This window comes from Ochotona princeps, chromosome 25 (genome assembly GCF_030435755.1).
Source record: "Ochotona princeps isolate mOchPri1 chromosome 25, mOchPri1.hap1, whole genome shotgun sequence".
Taxonomy (NCBI): domain Eukaryota; kingdom Metazoa; phylum Chordata; class Mammalia; order Lagomorpha; family Ochotonidae; genus Ochotona; species Ochotona princeps.
The window spans coordinates 7077034-7095236 of NC_080856.1; the positions used below are offsets into that span (position 1 = coordinate 7077034).

General features: G+C 38.7%; 1 protein-coding gene across 7 annotated transcripts in view; it reads left to right on the forward strand.

Annotated features, from left to right (window-relative positions):
• CADPS2 (calcium dependent secretion activator 2) overlaps positions 1-18203 on the forward strand; it is a 400665-nt gene that overhangs the window by 101525 nt on the left and 280937 nt on the right. For all 7 annotated transcript variants that reach the window (XM_058681317.1, XM_058681318.1, XM_058681315.1 and 4 more), the window contains exon 2: positions 8307-8420. In XM_058681317.1, coding sequence (XP_058537300.1) covers positions 8307-8420 — 114 coding nt within the window. The remainder of the gene's footprint in view (positions 1-8306; positions 8421-18203) is intronic.

Below are 18203 nucleotides of genomic sequence, written 5' to 3' on the forward strand. Positions count from 1 at the left end.
TGAGTCTTGAACTTGTTATTCAGACAACACCAGTACTATCTTGGAAATCTTTCTTTAGACTGTCTGCACTCTTGTCTCTACTCACCTGTATCACAGATAGTCCGCTCAATGGTTATGACAAAGTAAACTAGCCTGTTATTAGTGGGTCACTTAAAGGCTGCTATATTAATCCCTTTCTTTCTCAAACACTGAGTGAAATAGATGCTGCCAATGAGTGAGAGAATTCTAACACCTGTGTTTGGCAGACAGTTACAAGATTAGACGGTTTCTGTTGTCTTTATCAGCTTATTCAGGGACAGTCCTGTCGAGTAAATTCTCACTTTTAAATCTGATGATCTATTATAAAAATCCAGTGAATGAAGACATAGTTTAATATGAACATGCCAGTTTTTACCTCCTTTTGCAGTATGAGATGAACATATGTGTACTCTTTAATCCTAGAGATAAGTAGCCCCAGGTTCCTTGTACTTCGGCCGTGGAATGGGACTACCTTTCCTCACCAGGCTGCGCCACAGCTCTGATTCTAAGGTCTAAGACTCACAGTGGGGGCTGCAGATCCGGGCCGACCCACCAAAGTAGGTACCACAGAGTAGCACATTCGCTGCTCTCCTGCTGCACCCAAAGATTATTGTGTAAGTCTTTAGTTAGTCTGTGACTTAGGATGAAAATGCTAGAAACTACATTCAGCACTGAAGAACATCTGTGAATCGTATAAAATACCTCTGACTTCCAAATCCAAGTGTTTTATTTTCCGCTTAGCATGTATTATGGATCAGTGATCACAGTCAGCCAGGACTGAAAGAATTTAGGTTTTATTGTTCTATTTTTAAATGGTTTATTTATTTGAAAGGCATAGTTAGGGAGGGAGGAAGATTGATCATCCATCCTCTGGCTCATTCCCCTTAGTGGTGCAGTGGCTGGAGCTGAGCTGGTCTGAAGACAAGGATTAGGAGCTTCACCCACATCTCCATATGTATGGTTAAGTATCTGCAATTTAATTTTATGTAACAAGTTCTTTTAAAATTGCTATTGGATAGGTTTTACTGGACATATTTTTCTTCACATTTGAAAAATACTTTTATTCATTTGTAGATGTGGTAGTCTTAAGACGAAATGTGGGCACAGCTTAAAAAAAGGCTGAATAATGAATTCAGTTGATTCACAGAATGTTCAGTGATAGAATTCATGGAAATGATGGCATAGATGCAATGGCAGCATCCCAAATTTGCTTATTCGGGAGCTGGTGAATATTTCCTTTTTAAAAAAATTTCACTTTTATTTCAAAGTCAGATATTTAGAGAGGAGGTGAGACAGAAAGGGAGATCTTCCATCTACTGGTTCACTCCCTAAGTGGCCACAACAGCCAGAGCTGAGATGAGCTGAAGCCAGGGGCCCAGAGTTTATTCTGGGTCTCCTAAGTGGGTGCAGGATCCCAAGGCTTTGGGCGGTTCTCAACTGCTTTCCCAGGCCACAAGCAGGGAGCTGGGTCATGAAGCGGTGCCCACATAGGATCCCAGTATAAGCAAGCCAAGGACTTTAATCACTAGGCTACCATGTGGGCCTGGAGTAGTTTCAATATGACTGCATGAAGACTGTTAATAATACCTTCTTCATTACACTGATGAATTTAACAAAGCAAGGGGAGCTCTGTGGACATTTGGTGAAGGAATCAGAATTGTAACAAACATCCTAGTAGCTGGAACCATAGACTAGAAAAATCTAGTAATATGGAACAAAGCTTACTGAAGCACATGGAGAAATGTTTTAGAAGATTTTGTTGGTTATAAGCATGATGTGAGTCAGTTGATGTGACTGCCAAGAGGAGGCAATTGGTTTTTAAATTGAATTAATTGATGTTGAGTGCTTAGAATGTGGGAAGTGGTTCTCCCACTTGTCTCTGTGTTGGTTGAACTATCCTTAGAGAATTATAATCGATCTATCATCACATTTTAAGAGTTTCATTATCATTGGTATGAGTTTCATTTGCTTAATCTTATAGTGTACAAAATACTTTCATGTATGCAGGGTTTTTTTAAATTCATCTTTTTGGAAAATCATAGTGCATATACAGGACAGTATCTGGGATATTGAGGGGAATAGGTGCAAATTATCCCAGTAAGAAGATTCACAAATAATCCAGGACCTGCCATCCAATTCATGAACTGCCATGTTGAAGAAAGAAGTAACATTTCATTTGTTTTGTGTTAGTGCAGACATGGGGTTTTGTGGAAGCTGTAGGGGAGCAGATTTCAGTGTTCTCTAGATACCCAATGTTAGAACAGGCTTCATGGAAGCAATGCTGTGCGTGTGTGTGTGTGTGTGTGTGTGTGTGTGCAGTCTCAGATGCCGTGTACCACCTGGTGACCATTGCATTCATTAGAATGTGGTGTAAGGGGGTTACTCTGCTTCTTTCCTGACTCTGTGGGTCTAAGTTTGAAATCATGACATTCAGAATGTTAAAGCAGGGGTAGAGTCAAGGTCAGAACTTCCATATGAAAGAAGAATTGAAATGTCTATGGGTCTGTCAGTGAGCCTGCATTCAGGATACATTTTTCTTAGTGATCGTAATTGTTGTGAGTTTAAGAATATGCATACAATAATATGACTCAGTAACTTACATTGAGTCTAAAACACCTTAAAATTTTGGAGTAAGGTCCTAAAATTTAAAAATCCAGATGAACATGCAGTCATAGCCAGCTGTCATATAGTCCTCACTGTCAGAAGAGGTTGATTACATGACCCCTGTGGATGCCAAAAGTTGCTGATATTCAGCTTCTTACACAAAATGGATTAGTATTTGCCCAGACAGTATACAACTTATCCCATATCCTGCAAATTATCGCTACATTATCTATTTTATGTAAATTGTTGATATACAGTATTTAGAAAAAAATATTGAAAAAATCAGACTGTGGGAATTCAGTTTTTTTTCCCCTGAGTATTTTTGATCTGCAGTTAGTTGAAGCCTTGAATGTGGAATCCATACATACAGAGTTCTGACAGTTGATATACTTTGAGGAATCTCTTTCTCCCTCATTTTCCATTCATCCAGTTCCCAAGAATATATTTTCCACAGTTTCTGCATACATGTGAAGTGAATTCACTTCCATGTTTTTAAAATTTTCTTATTTTGTGATACAACTCCATAGGCACTTAGATTTCCCTTACTCCCAAAATTTCCTCTCCCCACCTGCACTCATTTCCCCTACATTATTATTACAATAGTATAGAACTTCATAAGCAGTCATAAGTCCGTCATTCTGCTTTTTGAATGTATCCTGACATTGCAGGTTCAGACAGTGGCAGAGTGTCCAGCATCCTATTATCAAGATATATTTGACAGTTTAATTGGAAGCCCATTTTGTTTTGGAAGTACAGATAGATACTGCATTGTATCTTCACATCTGGATGTGATAGTATCTATTTCATAGTTACTATACAGTTTCTTGGTGCAGATATAGGTCCTTGATCCACTTAGAGCTGTTATTTGTATAAGGTGACAGGTGGGGGTCTTGCTTCCTATAACCTCTGCAGGCTGCTATCTGATTGTCCCAACAGCATTTGTTGAAGAAACCAACATTTTACCCTGGATTGTTTTCAGTGTTCTTGTCAAAGATTAGTTGGCTATACCTGTGTGGACTCCGTCTGGGTTTTAATTCTATTCCATTGACCTTCTGTTTCTGTAACCAGTACCTGACTGTTTTGATGACCACTGCTCTGTAGTATGTCTTGAGGTCTGGAATTGGGATTCCTCCAGCTTGATTTTTCCGTTTCAGGATAGCATTAGCTATTCGTGGTCTCTTGTGTTTCCAGATAAACTTTTGCTGAAAAATAGTAAAGCCATGGGCCCGGTGGCGTGGCCTAGCGGCTAAAGTCCTCGCGTTGAATGCACCAGGATCCCATTGGGCACCAGTTCTAATCCCGGCAGCTCCACTTCCCATCCAGCTCCCTGCTTGTGGCCTGGGAAAACAATTGAGGATGGCCCAAATCCTTAGGACCCTGCACTCTCGTGGGAGACCTGGAAGAGGTTCCTGGTTCCCGGCTTCGGATCGGTGCAGCACTAGCTGTTGCGGCTTACTTGGGGAGTGAATCATCGAACAGAAGATCTTCCTCTCTGTCTCTCCTCCTCTGTATATCCGACTTTGTAATGAAAATAAATAAATCTTTTAAAAAAAAGAAACGTTTGAAGCACCTGCTTTAAAAAAAAAGAAAAATAGTAAAGCCGTGAGTTTTACCTATTAACTTTCTATCATGTAACTTTTCTATAATCATTAATAAGGTGTGGGAGTTTCTATTGTGTTGTATTTCTTCCTTCCCAACCTGTGTATATTTTATTTCATTCTTATTTAAGTGCAACTTCCAATATGATACTGAATACAGATGAGGATCCTGATGAGACAGCTCTGTGTTTCTCAGGAGTAAATATGGTACTAGCTGTAGGCCTTTATAAAAAAATTATTTATTTGAAAGGCAGAGTTGCAGAGAGAATCAGTGCAAGGGAGGAAGAGAGGGAGAGAGATTCTGAGTTAGAGTGAGTCAGCCAGCACGGCATGTTCCATTCTTTACTTTCCAAATGACTGCAGATACTGCACATGGGCCAGTCTGAAGACAGGAACCATGTACTCTACCTGGGTCTCCCACGTCAGTCAGGGACGTGGCCCATCTCCTGCTGCTTGCCAGGTGCATTGAAGGGTAGGGTAGTTGGTCTATAAATGAAGCAAACTGGTACTCTGCTTCTGTTGATATAATCATACGGTTTTTCTTTTTCAAACTGTTGGTTATAGTTGATTTTTGAATATTGAGCAAGTTGTGTCCAGCTGGGATAAGTCACTAGTACATGATGTGTAATTCTCCATACACTGTCAGGTTTGGTTAACTGATGTTATGTTTTATTTCTATGCATATGCATGTGAGATATATTGTCTGTTTCTACATATATATGAGACATATTGGTCTATAATTTCTTTTTCTTTTACAGATTTTGAATCATAGTTTTCACATTTTAAACAGTTCTCATGGACGCAATAGTTGTACCCACTTTCCAGTAGCCCTTGACCCTTTGTGCCTTAATCAACTATGTAAAAATTGTCAAAATAACGCAATTAAAAAAGATATAAAAATAATGGTAACAACCATACAAAATAAAATAAAAATCTTCAAAAAATAGTAATAAAGTTCTATGATCTAGTAATGTTATGTTTCTTTTTTTGTTTAATAAAAACAGATTGCCTACTTATTGGAAAGGTGGAGTGATAGAGATTGATGGATTAGCTAGAGAGAGGTGGATTGGTTGCCTGCTGACTGGTTCACTCCCTTAAAGACTGCCGCAGCCAGTTCTGGACCAGCCTAAAGCCATGAGCTCTGGGTCCAGAATGGTTTTCCAAATGGGTGGCAGGAAGCTTGGAGAGAGAAAAGCCAAGACTTAAAGTGGCGCTCCAGTATGAGATGCTAGCATTACATGACGTACCTTAACCCACTGAATCCCAATACCAGCCTTTATTTGTGCATTAACATTTTTTATTTATTTGTATCATTGTGTTATGAAATACAATGAAATTTAATGTTATTCTGAGTAACTGTTAATTCTAGCATTGTTTGAATAATCCATCATTTACTGCTGATGAGGTGCTTAGGTATTTTATAGTACATTTCTGGTTGTAATTGGTTGTGTTTTTTATTATATTTAACCTCATTAATATATGATACAGTGTATTTTGAAAATGCAAATAGTTAGGAATGCTTCCTGATGTTTTCCCTAGCATTAGATTTTAAATTTAATTTCCACTTTATCTTGCTGGCTTATTTATGCAGAAATGTAAGCCTCTTGTGTATACTAATAAATTAGACATTTACTGATGGTACATCATTACAAGCATTGCTGCCATTATGTCTTAAGTGTAAATGTACTTTCCTTAATACATAAAAACAATTAGCCTGATACGTAATAAGTGCCTCTCGCTTATTTTGTGAAATATGCCATCTTTGTTGGAATTTCCAAGAGATAGTTAGCTCTGGTAGCCTTTACTTGATTCATCCTCATGAATTTTTCTGTAACATGATTACCAAGTAGGTAGTAATTATAACAACAGGACCTAACTGGAAATTACCAAGAGACTTTTTAGAAGACTCTTTAAAGATGAGAAAACTTTTGATGGGAGAAAGTTTGAATGAAAAAAATACCCAGGTGGGTCTGGCACTGAAGCATTTGCCTCTGCCTGTGGCATTGGAATCCCATATTGGTGGTTGTCCTTTCCTGCTGCTCCACTTCCCATCCTGCTCTTTCCTAAGGGCATGGGAAAACCCTGGCACCTGTGTAGGAGACCTGAAGGAAACGCCTATTCCAGACCTGAAGGAAACGCCTATTCCTGACTTCAGATCAGCTCAGCAATGGCTGTTGCAGCCATTTGAGTAGTGAACTGAGGATGGAAGAGTTCTCTCTCTCTCCTGTCTGTAACTCTGCCTTTCAAATAAAATAAAATACCCAGGCTCTAGTTTCTGAATAATAGGAGTTTCGTATATTAAATAAAGGAATTGAAATAAATAAGTTACTCCCCTCCCTCTCAGTTCATTGTCATTCTCGTGTACATTTCTATTTCAATTGTTTCACCTGGAGACTAGCAGAGTGAAACCCTCCGTAGCAAGTGCTAGAACTTGGTGACTGCAGTACCCCTAGCTGCCTTACTTGTACCATTGGCTGTGCCATTTCCTTATAGTACATTTCTGAACAGTGTTTAGAGAGCTGAAGGCATAGACTTAATTTGCTTTGCTGTAATATACACTTATAAAAGATCCTGCTTTCATTTTCTTATTGTAGATGTGGAAATAGTAATATAATGGTGATGTTCCTTGCTTTCAAGACCCCGAAATGAACCAAAAATCTCAGAAAAGAGGTAGAATGGTTTTGTCTCTTCACTGCTGATGGCAAGAGTTTTATTTTTTTTCCCTAACACACTGGAGACAATAGGACATTGCTTTATCAGCCTGTTACTATGGGCAACAGTTTCCCTTATAAACACTCTTGTTTGCTAGATTCCTGTTTTTAAAACCCGTTTTTTTTTTTTTTTTATGTGAAGGAGCTTGTCCTCCTTATATTGAAATGACATTCTTTGAGCCTTTTCAGCAGATTTAAACTTTTTTCCACATAAACCTTTGTTTTAAAGCCAAATCACACCAGTTCTGTTTAGTTTTTCTAATCCGTTAATTTCATCCTCAGCATGTTTCCAAGTGCTGTACATCTCTGTAGATTCCAGAGCTGGAGTGAGTTCTTGAATAAAATTTGATCAGGACTAAATGAGATGGAAAGAGCGCTCTTTTGCTATTCCTCATGTGTTTCTGGAATCGTGTTTCTGTCCACTGAAGCGTTAGTCAGTGCTTCAGGATGCCTTGATGTGCCTGAACCCTCCTGAGGAACATGGTTCTGCAGTCACAAAGGGGTCCCTGGGTGTGAGTCTGTGTAGTTACACTGCCTAGAACAGACCTGTACTTGCCTGCTTCTGCTTTCTTAATGTTGAGAGATTTAACAGAGATATTACCCTGAGCACTACAGAGCAAGTAGCTGACCCGGCTTGTAGTTACCAATTAGAGAACATAGCTGATGAGTCATTGTCAGTCTGTTACCATCCCACCCTCTTTAGGGTAGCCAGACCTAGAGTGAGAAATGTGGTTCTGCATCTGTACTCCCCTTCCTGGGTCACAACTCTTCCACTAGTGTGCTGGGGGTTGCTCCTGCTCAGCTGTTGCCTCTCTGTCCTCTTGTGGGTCGGCCTCCTTTTTATCAACCTTCAGTCTGCCTCAATTCAGACGTTGGTGTGCTTAGGTTCCTGTAAGCCAAACTTCTGACGTTCAACACTAGTTGTTTCCAAAGGGCTGTCTCTCAGGGTCCCTCCGACCCTTTACATTCTCCTTTCTTACGACCCCCCAGCCAAGGTGTCTTCCCTCCTTCGCCAAGAATCCTTCCTCTTCTTCACAACTGATAGTTTTTCCAGTTGCTAATTTCTCATCTAATGATTGGAGTTTTTTTCTGTCTCAGGATAAATACTGCATTGATAATCCCAAGGATCTGTCTGGGGCAGAAATATAGGTTCAATTTCCATATCAGAATTTTGGAATAGATTGGAGGTGATTCGAAATTATTTTAAGAATTGAAACATAACACAAGTAGTAGAATATTTTAGCTTTTATTGTGATTTACCATAAAGTTAATTCTGGGTGTAAAAGTTAATGTACATTCAGCACATTTATTGTGAATAGCCAATGGAAAACATACAATGATTAATTTGTCAATTTACTTTCTTTTTTACTTGTAGCTTAATAAGCAGCAGTTGCAGTTGCTAAAAGAACGGTTCCAGGCCTTCCTCAATGGGGAAACCCAAATTGTAGCTGATGAAGCATTTTGTAATGCAGTTCGCAGTTACTATGAGGTGAGTGCTTTGTCTGTTATTATGATGTCATTGGCATCGCTGCAAGTCTGAGTTTGTGACCTTCTTGAAAGCATTGGAAATTCTATTTTGCAGTTTAAAAACTCATAATTCCACAGCCTGCTTTGGAGAGATACACAGAATTGGAAATTACATCTTTTGAGAAATAAATTGCTTAGACAAATCTCTTGGCAGTGGTTGATGCAACTGAATATAGGAGCGTAGTTTTAGCTCCATGTGTCCATCTGCATTCTCCTTCTTAACCAGTTCAGCAGTGACTTGCATATCTCATGTTATTTTGTTCCCTAAGCTTTATAATGATTAAGGCTAATAGCTGATTCTAGGAGAATAAATTGAATTTTCTTTTCTTCATGAAGGAATAAGGCTAACATATATCATCTTGCGTGTTTTTTTTTTTCTTTTCCGAGTTTAGCTTATAACTAGCCAGGGATTCTCTGTGGATTTCCTATGAGCACCGTTTTCACACATACTTATTAACTGCTGCACTGGGTTGTCAGGAGATGTTAACTTGACAGAACTCCCCTTTTTTGAGCATTTCAGAGTCATCTGGGTAATGGATTCCTTCTAGTATGCAGGTCCTATCAACATCTCAGTTAAAGAATTGTGACTTGTAAACATACATGTATACTTCAGAAAAATAATGAAAACTTAAAATTTTATTGGTGCAGTTTTCAAATCCAAACAAAGTTTTTCATAATACTCACTTCTGTAAACTTTGTGAATACCCTTTGTATGCATCAGATTCTTCTGTGTCAAACTGATCTGCTGATATTATTTTTTTAATGAATGTTTTGAAGTGCTTTCTATTAGAACAAACACAAAAAGGAAATTGTGGAAATAGTCACGGGTCTGAGCTTTGCTGAGGCAGGGAATATTTTATGTGAACATAACTGAATATATATATATATATATATATATATACTTAGATTAAAGAATGGAAATCTTGTTTACAAAATGTGTGTGCGCATATATGTATGTGTGTGTATATATATGAATATATATGACATACAACTGTTGGCACTATTTGTGTAAGTGAGTCTTAGTTCAGGAGATTTAAAAGAAAGAGGGACAGACGGAAGACAGTGTTCTCTCTGCTCACTTTCCAAATGTTGTCAACAGCTAGGGTTGGGCCAGGTTGACTCCAGGAGGCTGAAACTTAATTCTCACATGAGGGACCCAAGTACTTGAGTGATTGTTACCTTGCACATGAGCAGGACACTAGTCTGCATCAGAGCTGGGACTCCAGCTCAGGCACTCCTATGTATGTGGGAGTCATGCTGTGCTGCAGACCCGCCTCCCCTGCAGTAGAATGCCTTCCCATCACACAGGTCCCAGAGCCTTAGCATTCCTTTCTGGGTCGGTCTCTTTTTCCCCATCTCTCCTGGTCTTATATCTCCAAAAAAAAAAAAAAAAGTATCAATCCTTAACCTTCAGTGCATGTCCCAAGCATTCAAATCCAGTGTTTGGGTTTTTGTACTCGTTCATATGCCTTAGTTCAGAATTCAAAAGACATTAATTTCAGCAGTCACCTTCTTCCCAAGGAATATCTGTTCCAACTCTGTCCGCTGGAAATCAGTTTGGCATCATTCCTTTGAATTTATTTACCTTCTTTCCTGACATCGTGTCTTACCTCAGTGTGTGATGAAAATAAACTCAATTGCTTTAAGGTTGGTTGTGAAAACTGGTTGGTTCTTTAAAAGCATTTTCCCTCTTGCTTAGTGCGATTTTTTTGTTTTCAGAATTAGTATGTTTAACTTGTTCACATTGTGTATACTTACTAGACTGGGGGGAGTTGATATTTCAGTATTTTGATGAAAATTTCTTGTTACTTTCTTTTGCAATGGAAATAATTGCTTTTCATATTCTAAGGGATGTTTGACCTGTCAAAGTCTCTTTTTAAACTTTAAAATGATGTGGTAGAAAAGGCCTGATTTCTTCATAGTGAATTAATGATCACTAAGTAAACTAAGATTGGCAGTCCATGGCAGGAAGGGATAGAAAAAGGTTAGCACACGGATACACGAACTCCACTAACTGATAATGAGAAGAGAAGCTTTCAGTTTGCAGTGAACCCTACAGATCACATTGTGTTTTGCATTTTTTGTGTTAACTCTTTTACATCACATGTTATTTTCTTGCATTGTTGCAGTGGCCTTTGCAGTTAACTGTCCTGTAGAAATCCTCAGAGGGTGCTTTCCAGTCTGAGATGGCCACATTAAGGTGTCTGCTTTGCACTGCGTGTGTGTGTGTGTGTGTGTGCACAGTTACCTGCATTCCTAGAGCGTCCATCCCTGCTATCACTGAAAACTGGGCAATGCGTAGATTGTAACATTATGTGATTTGAATATTACTGAGCAAATTGCCTTGTTTTAGCATTTTCTTCCTTTTCACAAATTTTTAAAAGAAACAGATTGATATTTTTCATGCCCACCTAGACATTTGTGTTCCGAAGAATAGGACTAACCCTTGATAGGGTAGTTTAAAAAAATTTTTTTTTAATTTCCTGTTTTGTGTTCTTGGAGCAAACATGTTATGTCTTTGCAGGTGTGGCTGAGGAGACATTGTGCCAGTTTCCAATTTAGCCAGTGATCTAGAGAGTTCCCCCAAGCCAGGTGGCCAGCAAGAGCAGAAGCACATGTGGCTTACATCAGTGTAGCATTCTGTGATTTCCTGTCTCAGTGAAGGCATGCATGGCTAAGGCTTTGACAATGGTAATTCCGGGACGGATCTGAGATTCTTATTTTTGTGCTACTAGCCAGGTGTTTTGATTCAGGAAAAGTTTACACTCAAAACTGTTCATAATTCCTTTAAGGGAGAGTTTCTTTTAAAACTATCAGGCTTTCAGTCATTCTTGATTTTTTTAATTTATTTATTTTTATTGGAAAGTCAGATATACAGAGAGGAGAGATGGAGAGGAAGATATTCCATCCAATGATTCACTCCCCAAGTAACCACAGTGGCCAGAGCTGAGCCGATCCGAAGCCAGGAGCCAAACACTTCCTCCAGGTCTCCCAGGAGGGTGCAGGGTCCCAAGGCTTTGGGCTGTCCTCCTTTGCTTTCCCAGGCCACATGCAGGGAGCTGGATGGGAATCAGGGCTGCTGGGAACCTGCCATCTGTGTGGGGGATCCACATGTGAACCCCAGGCTTCTGGGGCTTCAACCCGGCTAGCCCAGGCTGTTGCAGCCACTGGGAAATAAACCAGTGGAGACAAGATCTCTGTCTCTTTTTTCTCTGTTTTCATCCATCCATCTCTAACTCTGCCTTTCCAATAAGTAAGTCTAATAAAGTATAAATATAAAATAAAAAGATAAACAATGATTTGACACATTTATAGTCCATACAGTCACTCATTGTGTCTATTCATGTATATTTCCCATAGAAATATTTGTATGATGAAAAGTGCTTGCCCCAGACCCCAGTGAGCTGTTCCCTGACATACAACATTTTCTGATCCTAAGGCTTCGGAGATCAGAGACAATGCACTGCAGCTCTCTACCTAAACACTCTGGTCCACATGACCTCAAAGTACAGGGCCAGGCCAAAGGGATCCGTCACGCTTCTCGGGCCAATCAATGTCCTTCCACTCTCGTCTCTACCACGAAGATAGGCAGATGCCACTTACACCTCTACTTGCAGAGAAAGCCAACTGTCAAAGAACAGAGGGCAAGGGCTCCCACAATCAAGAGACAGCTCCGAAGATGGCATTCTATCTGATTTTCCCTTCCAATATTGCCCAACAGGTATGTAAATGGAGAGAATCCAAGGAAGACAGGAAATGGGGGCACTGATAACTCTATACAGTGGTCATGGGATGGGGGAAGAAATGGGAGAAACACTTATAAACAAGAAAATATAGTCCAAATAAACTGGAATTTAGCTTATACTTTGAAAATGAATACCTCTTAATTACCAGAAAATAAACAAACAAAAAAATCAAGCATTGACAATCTCTGAAATACACCATATACTATTTGATTTTCAGTGCCCTCCCCAACTTGCTGCTTGAGAGAAATGGACCATGAACTGAATGGCAAAATGGACTATGCTCACAGGATAAATAAGTTTCTAATGTATCTTCCCTTTGATTTCAGGATAAGGTTGATTCTACAGCTTATTTTCAACATGTGACATTTTCTCTCACCACTTTAAAAAATCTTCTCTCTTTTTTTGAGTTTTTAATTTCTCAAATAGGTTTGTCAAAACCTAATTAAGAGGTTATCTTCTCTTCTCAGTTTGGTTGCACCATGGAAGGAAGGGTGACAGAAGCCTGGTAACAATTTCTGAGTAATCTGACAACTTCTGAAATGTGCAAATCAAGGGTAGGAACATAGACACAAAGAAAGACTACATTTTTTTTAATAAAACAGGACAATGAACTGGGAAACGGTACATAAAAACCACTATAACACTTTAAGACATAATGGCTTCTCTTTTTTCTTAAAGGCAGGATCCACTTCATACAACCAATGTTGTCTACAAGTAGCTTACATTACAATGTGTTTAGATTTTTCTACTGGGATATTACACTGGAACTGAAAGGTAACAACATTCACACCCCAAAATAAATGGTTAAAAAATAACTTCAAGGTTATGGTGAGCCAACAGTGCTCTAACGCAGAAATTCTTCTCATAATATGGCACTGAGTGACTAAGATTGCCTCATCCTCCTTAGTTAACGGGCTTTACATATAAGAATGTGCTTTGTACAGGACACTCACTTCCTCTGCGCTGTAAAATTACTAGACAGAAAATACTGAAACACTACTTATTCTAGCACAAGAGATATATTGCAACTTATCAATTTAATTATTTTCAATTTATTTGATCAGAAGTGGAATGTCCGAAAGTTAAACCAACACTCATAATTATAGGCAGTGACTTAATTCGGCTCTCCTACAGCCCCAGCTACTATTTTGTATTTTTAATTTACAAGTTATGCCCTGTGAATACATATGCCTATATACGGTTGGAACTTGTTCAGTCAAAATAGTCTGTCATCTCACACTTATTGGCTTCTTATGGTGAGGATGTATGAAATCCTTGTTTAAAAAATCATATTTTGACCCCTTCACCAAATTTATGGGGAAAAATATTTGGAGTTTTTCATGTTGATTTGTGAGTGCAAGATATGATTTGGGAATCATGAATTTATAGGGAAACCATATTAGCTTCATTTTTGTTTCTTTAGGGCCAGAGTAAACTGCTTCAGGTATTGGTGAGGCCTTCCTCAGATCAGCATGTATGGGTTTTGGCTGGAGCTCTGTGCCAAGGTACATTTTTGTGTTTATACGATTGTTTTTTTTCTCCTGTTATATACTGCATGCGAGGGTTAAAACCTTACACCAGGGAGAGTTCTGACCATGGCACATGAGGGTCACTGTCGTCCACAGCAAAACAGGTTTTTATTAAGAAGCAGAACTATGGACTCCAGACTGTATTTAAAGGAGCATGCCCTCAATTTGGACTGTGTATGAGAGAGAACCTTTTTCATATTTTTAAGGCATAGGCAGAAAAATATTTGCCACTTTTAACTTGAAAGGCACAGAAGTCTCCAATGTATTATAGAGAAGTCAAATGTAGATTCAAGTTCTGATTGCTGGGTTCTGGAAGAAGAAACCTCATCCAGGAAATGGAGTTATATAGCTTCATGAACCCTCATTAGAAACATTGCTATGCAAAACTGGGAAAAGGAGTGAAGTATGGTTTCCTTCTTAGAGCTCTATCTGTGAAACACGTAAGATGTTTTCTTTATATGAATAGAAACTTAAAGTTATGGATAACAGTTCCAAGAATGGGAAACCTGATTGACCAATATCTGAATTCATTTCAGGGGAGTGTTGTAGCAAATGCAATGAACAATGTAACTTGAACAGGAGAAACAAATTTTCTCACTATTCTGGAGACCAGATGCCTGGGATGGTGGTGTGAAGAGACAGTGCAGAGACTCCTTGCAGTTCTTTTCCACTCCTTCCCATACCTCTTCTTCCTACTGATTTCCCCTGTATTGTTATGACTGTTGTTGAAGGTCTGTACTATTACATGTTCATCATTCTGCAATGACATTGTAGATAAACAGTGGTGGAAAGTCCAACATCCTATTGTAAAGATACATTTAACAGTTTAGTTGGGAGTCCATCTTTGATTTTGGAGTAGATACATACTGCAGTGCATCTTCCTCTAGATGAATAAATACGTACATATTTACCTATATATCTTTTGATCTGGTGTTTTGCATGAAGATTGCCTTTTATCAGAGAGAACATATAATTTTGTCTTTTTGGGGGATTGACTTGTTTCACTGACCATAATGGTCTCTAATTGGGACCATTTGGTCGCAAATACTGCATCCTTACAGTGTTCACAAGCAAGCAAGGCCCCACTTTCAACTGAATCTTCTGCAGTTAACTTTCCTGATAAAGAATAAAATAGATGAGTGCATAATTGACAACATAACTATGTTATAGACGTTAGAGATGGAGTCATGACTGGTACTTGTTGGAAATCCCTGACAATGTCTTTGCTGTAGAGACTCGGGGTATTAAGTTTTTTAAAGGAAGTAGCGGTTAATTGTGCATCTGGACCTAGTTGTGTAAAACAAAAGTAATTGGGCTGTGCGGCATTCAGATAGGCATCGGGATGGAATCTTGGTTCATCGTGTTACCAGCTCTGTGATATTAGGTAGATTTCTTTGCTTGCCTCAGTTTTCTCATTTGTGAAGCGAGATTCTAAAGTTCCTTCTATTGTGGTAAATTTTAAATAATAAGCGAAGCACTAAGTAAGAATTTAGTAAATAGTTAAATTGAAGCATTTTAATTTAAATAACATTTTTGTTATTATGATTCAACAAATTATAACAGTGCTATTTAAATATTAGGTATTGCAGTTTGAAAACACTACACTAATTACCTTTAGAGTAAAGAGACTTATTTTTGTGTGTGAATTGGAATAATAGCCTGGACTATTTTCAGTCTGTTCCTTTCCCTGGTGGCCAATTTTACATATGATTTGTTGAGACAAAAATGTGAAAAAAAGAACTTATGTGTAGCTCATTGCCTCCAATACAAATTGGATCACCTCTAGTTATTTGCTCATGATCGTATAATTTGCTTGTATGAAATGATTTCTGAGAATAAAGTATTAACTTAGCAAACAAAACCTGGAGACAGTGTTGTGGCATAGCAAGTAAGCCATTGCCTGCAACTCCAGCATCCTGTCTGGGCATGGGTTAGGGTCCTGGTGGCTCCGCTTCTGATCTAGCTCCCTGCTAGTGGCCTGGGGGAAAAAAGTAGCAGATGACCCAAGATTTGGATCAAACAAATAAGTTTTCGTTTTGCTTTGTTTTTTTTTTTTTTTTTGTACAGATACTTAGCAAAGAAGGTAGAAATACACATGTGAAGTTAGGCATATAAATTTAAAAAGATTAGCGCTGGCTGATGGAACCATCTGGATAGTGGATCAGTGGAAGGATGATTCCCCCCCCCCATCTCCCCCTCCCTCCCATCTCACTCTCTTTCTATTTCTCTATAGCACTCTTTTTTTTAAATGAGGCAGTGATGAGTGGTAATGTTGGTTAGCATATATCCATCTGTGTGTGAGCTAGGACTGGATGTGTTGGGTACTATGCATTGTCTTATTAAATCCTAAGTTACCATTATTATCCCTTCTTTACAGATAAAGGTACCAAGACACCTAAGTTTAGATAACCTAATGAAGGGGGCAATGCTGATGACGGTAAAAGACTGACGTCTAGGGAATCTAGTTTAAGAATTAAATTTGAGATTAACTCTTTCTCTTCCTGGATAAAACTAAGGAGACCAACTACCCAGAATGTTTTATGACTGTGAAGTGTGAAAGTTCCATGACAGCTGAGATTTTGGCTGTGAACAAATGTGCTGTGCATGGTACTCTCAGGCAGGCATAGGTTTTCCCATCGGTTGCTCTACCCCCCAATTGTGCACAGCAGCAGGATTTGGGCCAGGCCGAAGGGAGGAACCTGGAACATACTCCAGGCTTTTTCTGTTTGGGTGGCAGGGAACCAAGCACTGGTGCTGTCACCTCCTGCCTTGTAAGTGCATATTAGTGGCAGTTGGAAGAAGAGACTTCAACCCAGGTGCTCTAACGTTGGATGTCTTAAGGGACACCTAAACCTCCTGTGCCAAACACCTAGCCCTGGGCTGCTTTAGCTTCAGTTGTTCCGAGTACCCCTGGGAATATGGCACCTGCGGAGGTCAGAGGTATGTGTTGACAAACTGCCCCCTCCTGAGACAGGATTTATCTTTGTGTGTGCTATGCCTAAACCTTCATGTCCCCTGTGTGCTATTGAAATACTAACTTCTGGATGCTGGTATTCGAAGGTAGGAGCTTTGGGAGTAAACAGGGTTTAGCACTCTTGTAAGAGTTCCAAGAGAGACATATTCTTTTCATGAGAACACCTCAAAAAGGTGCCCTGAGCCAGATGTCAAATTTCATCTTAGACCTCCTCATATCTAAAACTCTGCAGAACAGATTTCTGTTACTCGCAACCCACCTGATGTGTGCTGTTCTGTTGCAACAGCCTGAACAGATGAAGACACTCTGCTTCTTTAGCATTTAATTCATACTTTATTTAGAGAATTTTCTGCTCAAAGTGTCTGCATCCTAGATAAGTTACAACCTTAACCCCGTGTTTGAGTACCTGTATATACTGAGTGAAAGATTTCCTGAGGACAGGAAGTTGCTCTCCTCTGGTCACTGCTGTAGCTTCAGCGATTGGTATTGTACACAGAGTTGGTTCTTGATAAACACAAATGTAAATGAATCCGAGAGTCAGTCATTTAGATAAAGAATAGCTGGTTTTTTAATTGCTTCTGAATGGGATAGAGAGGCAGTAGGGGTCCTCACTTGTTATAGAAAATTCAACTTTATTGTGTCAAACTAGAGGTCAGTGGACTTTTAGAATAGGCATAATAAGGGAAATGTTAAAGTACTACCTTCCATGTTGTAATTGGAGCGATATGGACGAGTTACAAGAGGGAAAACGGCTTTTAATACATACAGAAAAATATCATAAGGCAATATATAAATAATTTCCTATGAAAGGATGTGGCAAAATGAGTAAAATAATTATTTCTTATATGAGTGCTTATTTTAAAATGTTTATTTTAGGGTTTTCTTGCAAGTAATCTGATATATGTAATTAACTTGCTAACTGAACATTCAGAAGTTATGACTTGCTATATAGATATATTTGTATCTATCTTGATATATATAATGTATATATGTGAAAAATGAATCTGAAATGTGTTTGATGCAAGGCTGTGAAATTTATGCATTCCAAAATTCTTAGAAAATTTGAGTCACAAAAATCACACATAGGTATCATTACTGGAACCAAAATAAATCTCTTTCAGTTCCATTTTCCATGAGTGTTTTGAGAGGTACCGTTGTATATTATATATTAATTTATCCAAAACTTCATTAAGTTTTTCATCCAATAAAACCTATTTGCATATTAGTAATAATTATTACCTTATGGTTGTACGTCCAGTATTCGGTCTATTTTTTAGAAACAGAAATGTGGATGGGATTTATTTCTGACTTTGGAGAGAAAAACATAAGACAGATGGCCTCTGATCCTATGATATTAAATAAGGCTTCTTCTGGACAACTGTTGTCAGTGTAAATTTTCGCTGAGGGAAGCCTTGTCAAATCATTGTCCATTCCATTCTTTTTATTGGGTGGTTGCATAAAACAGTGGTTGCAAAAGCTGCTGATATGTCTTAATA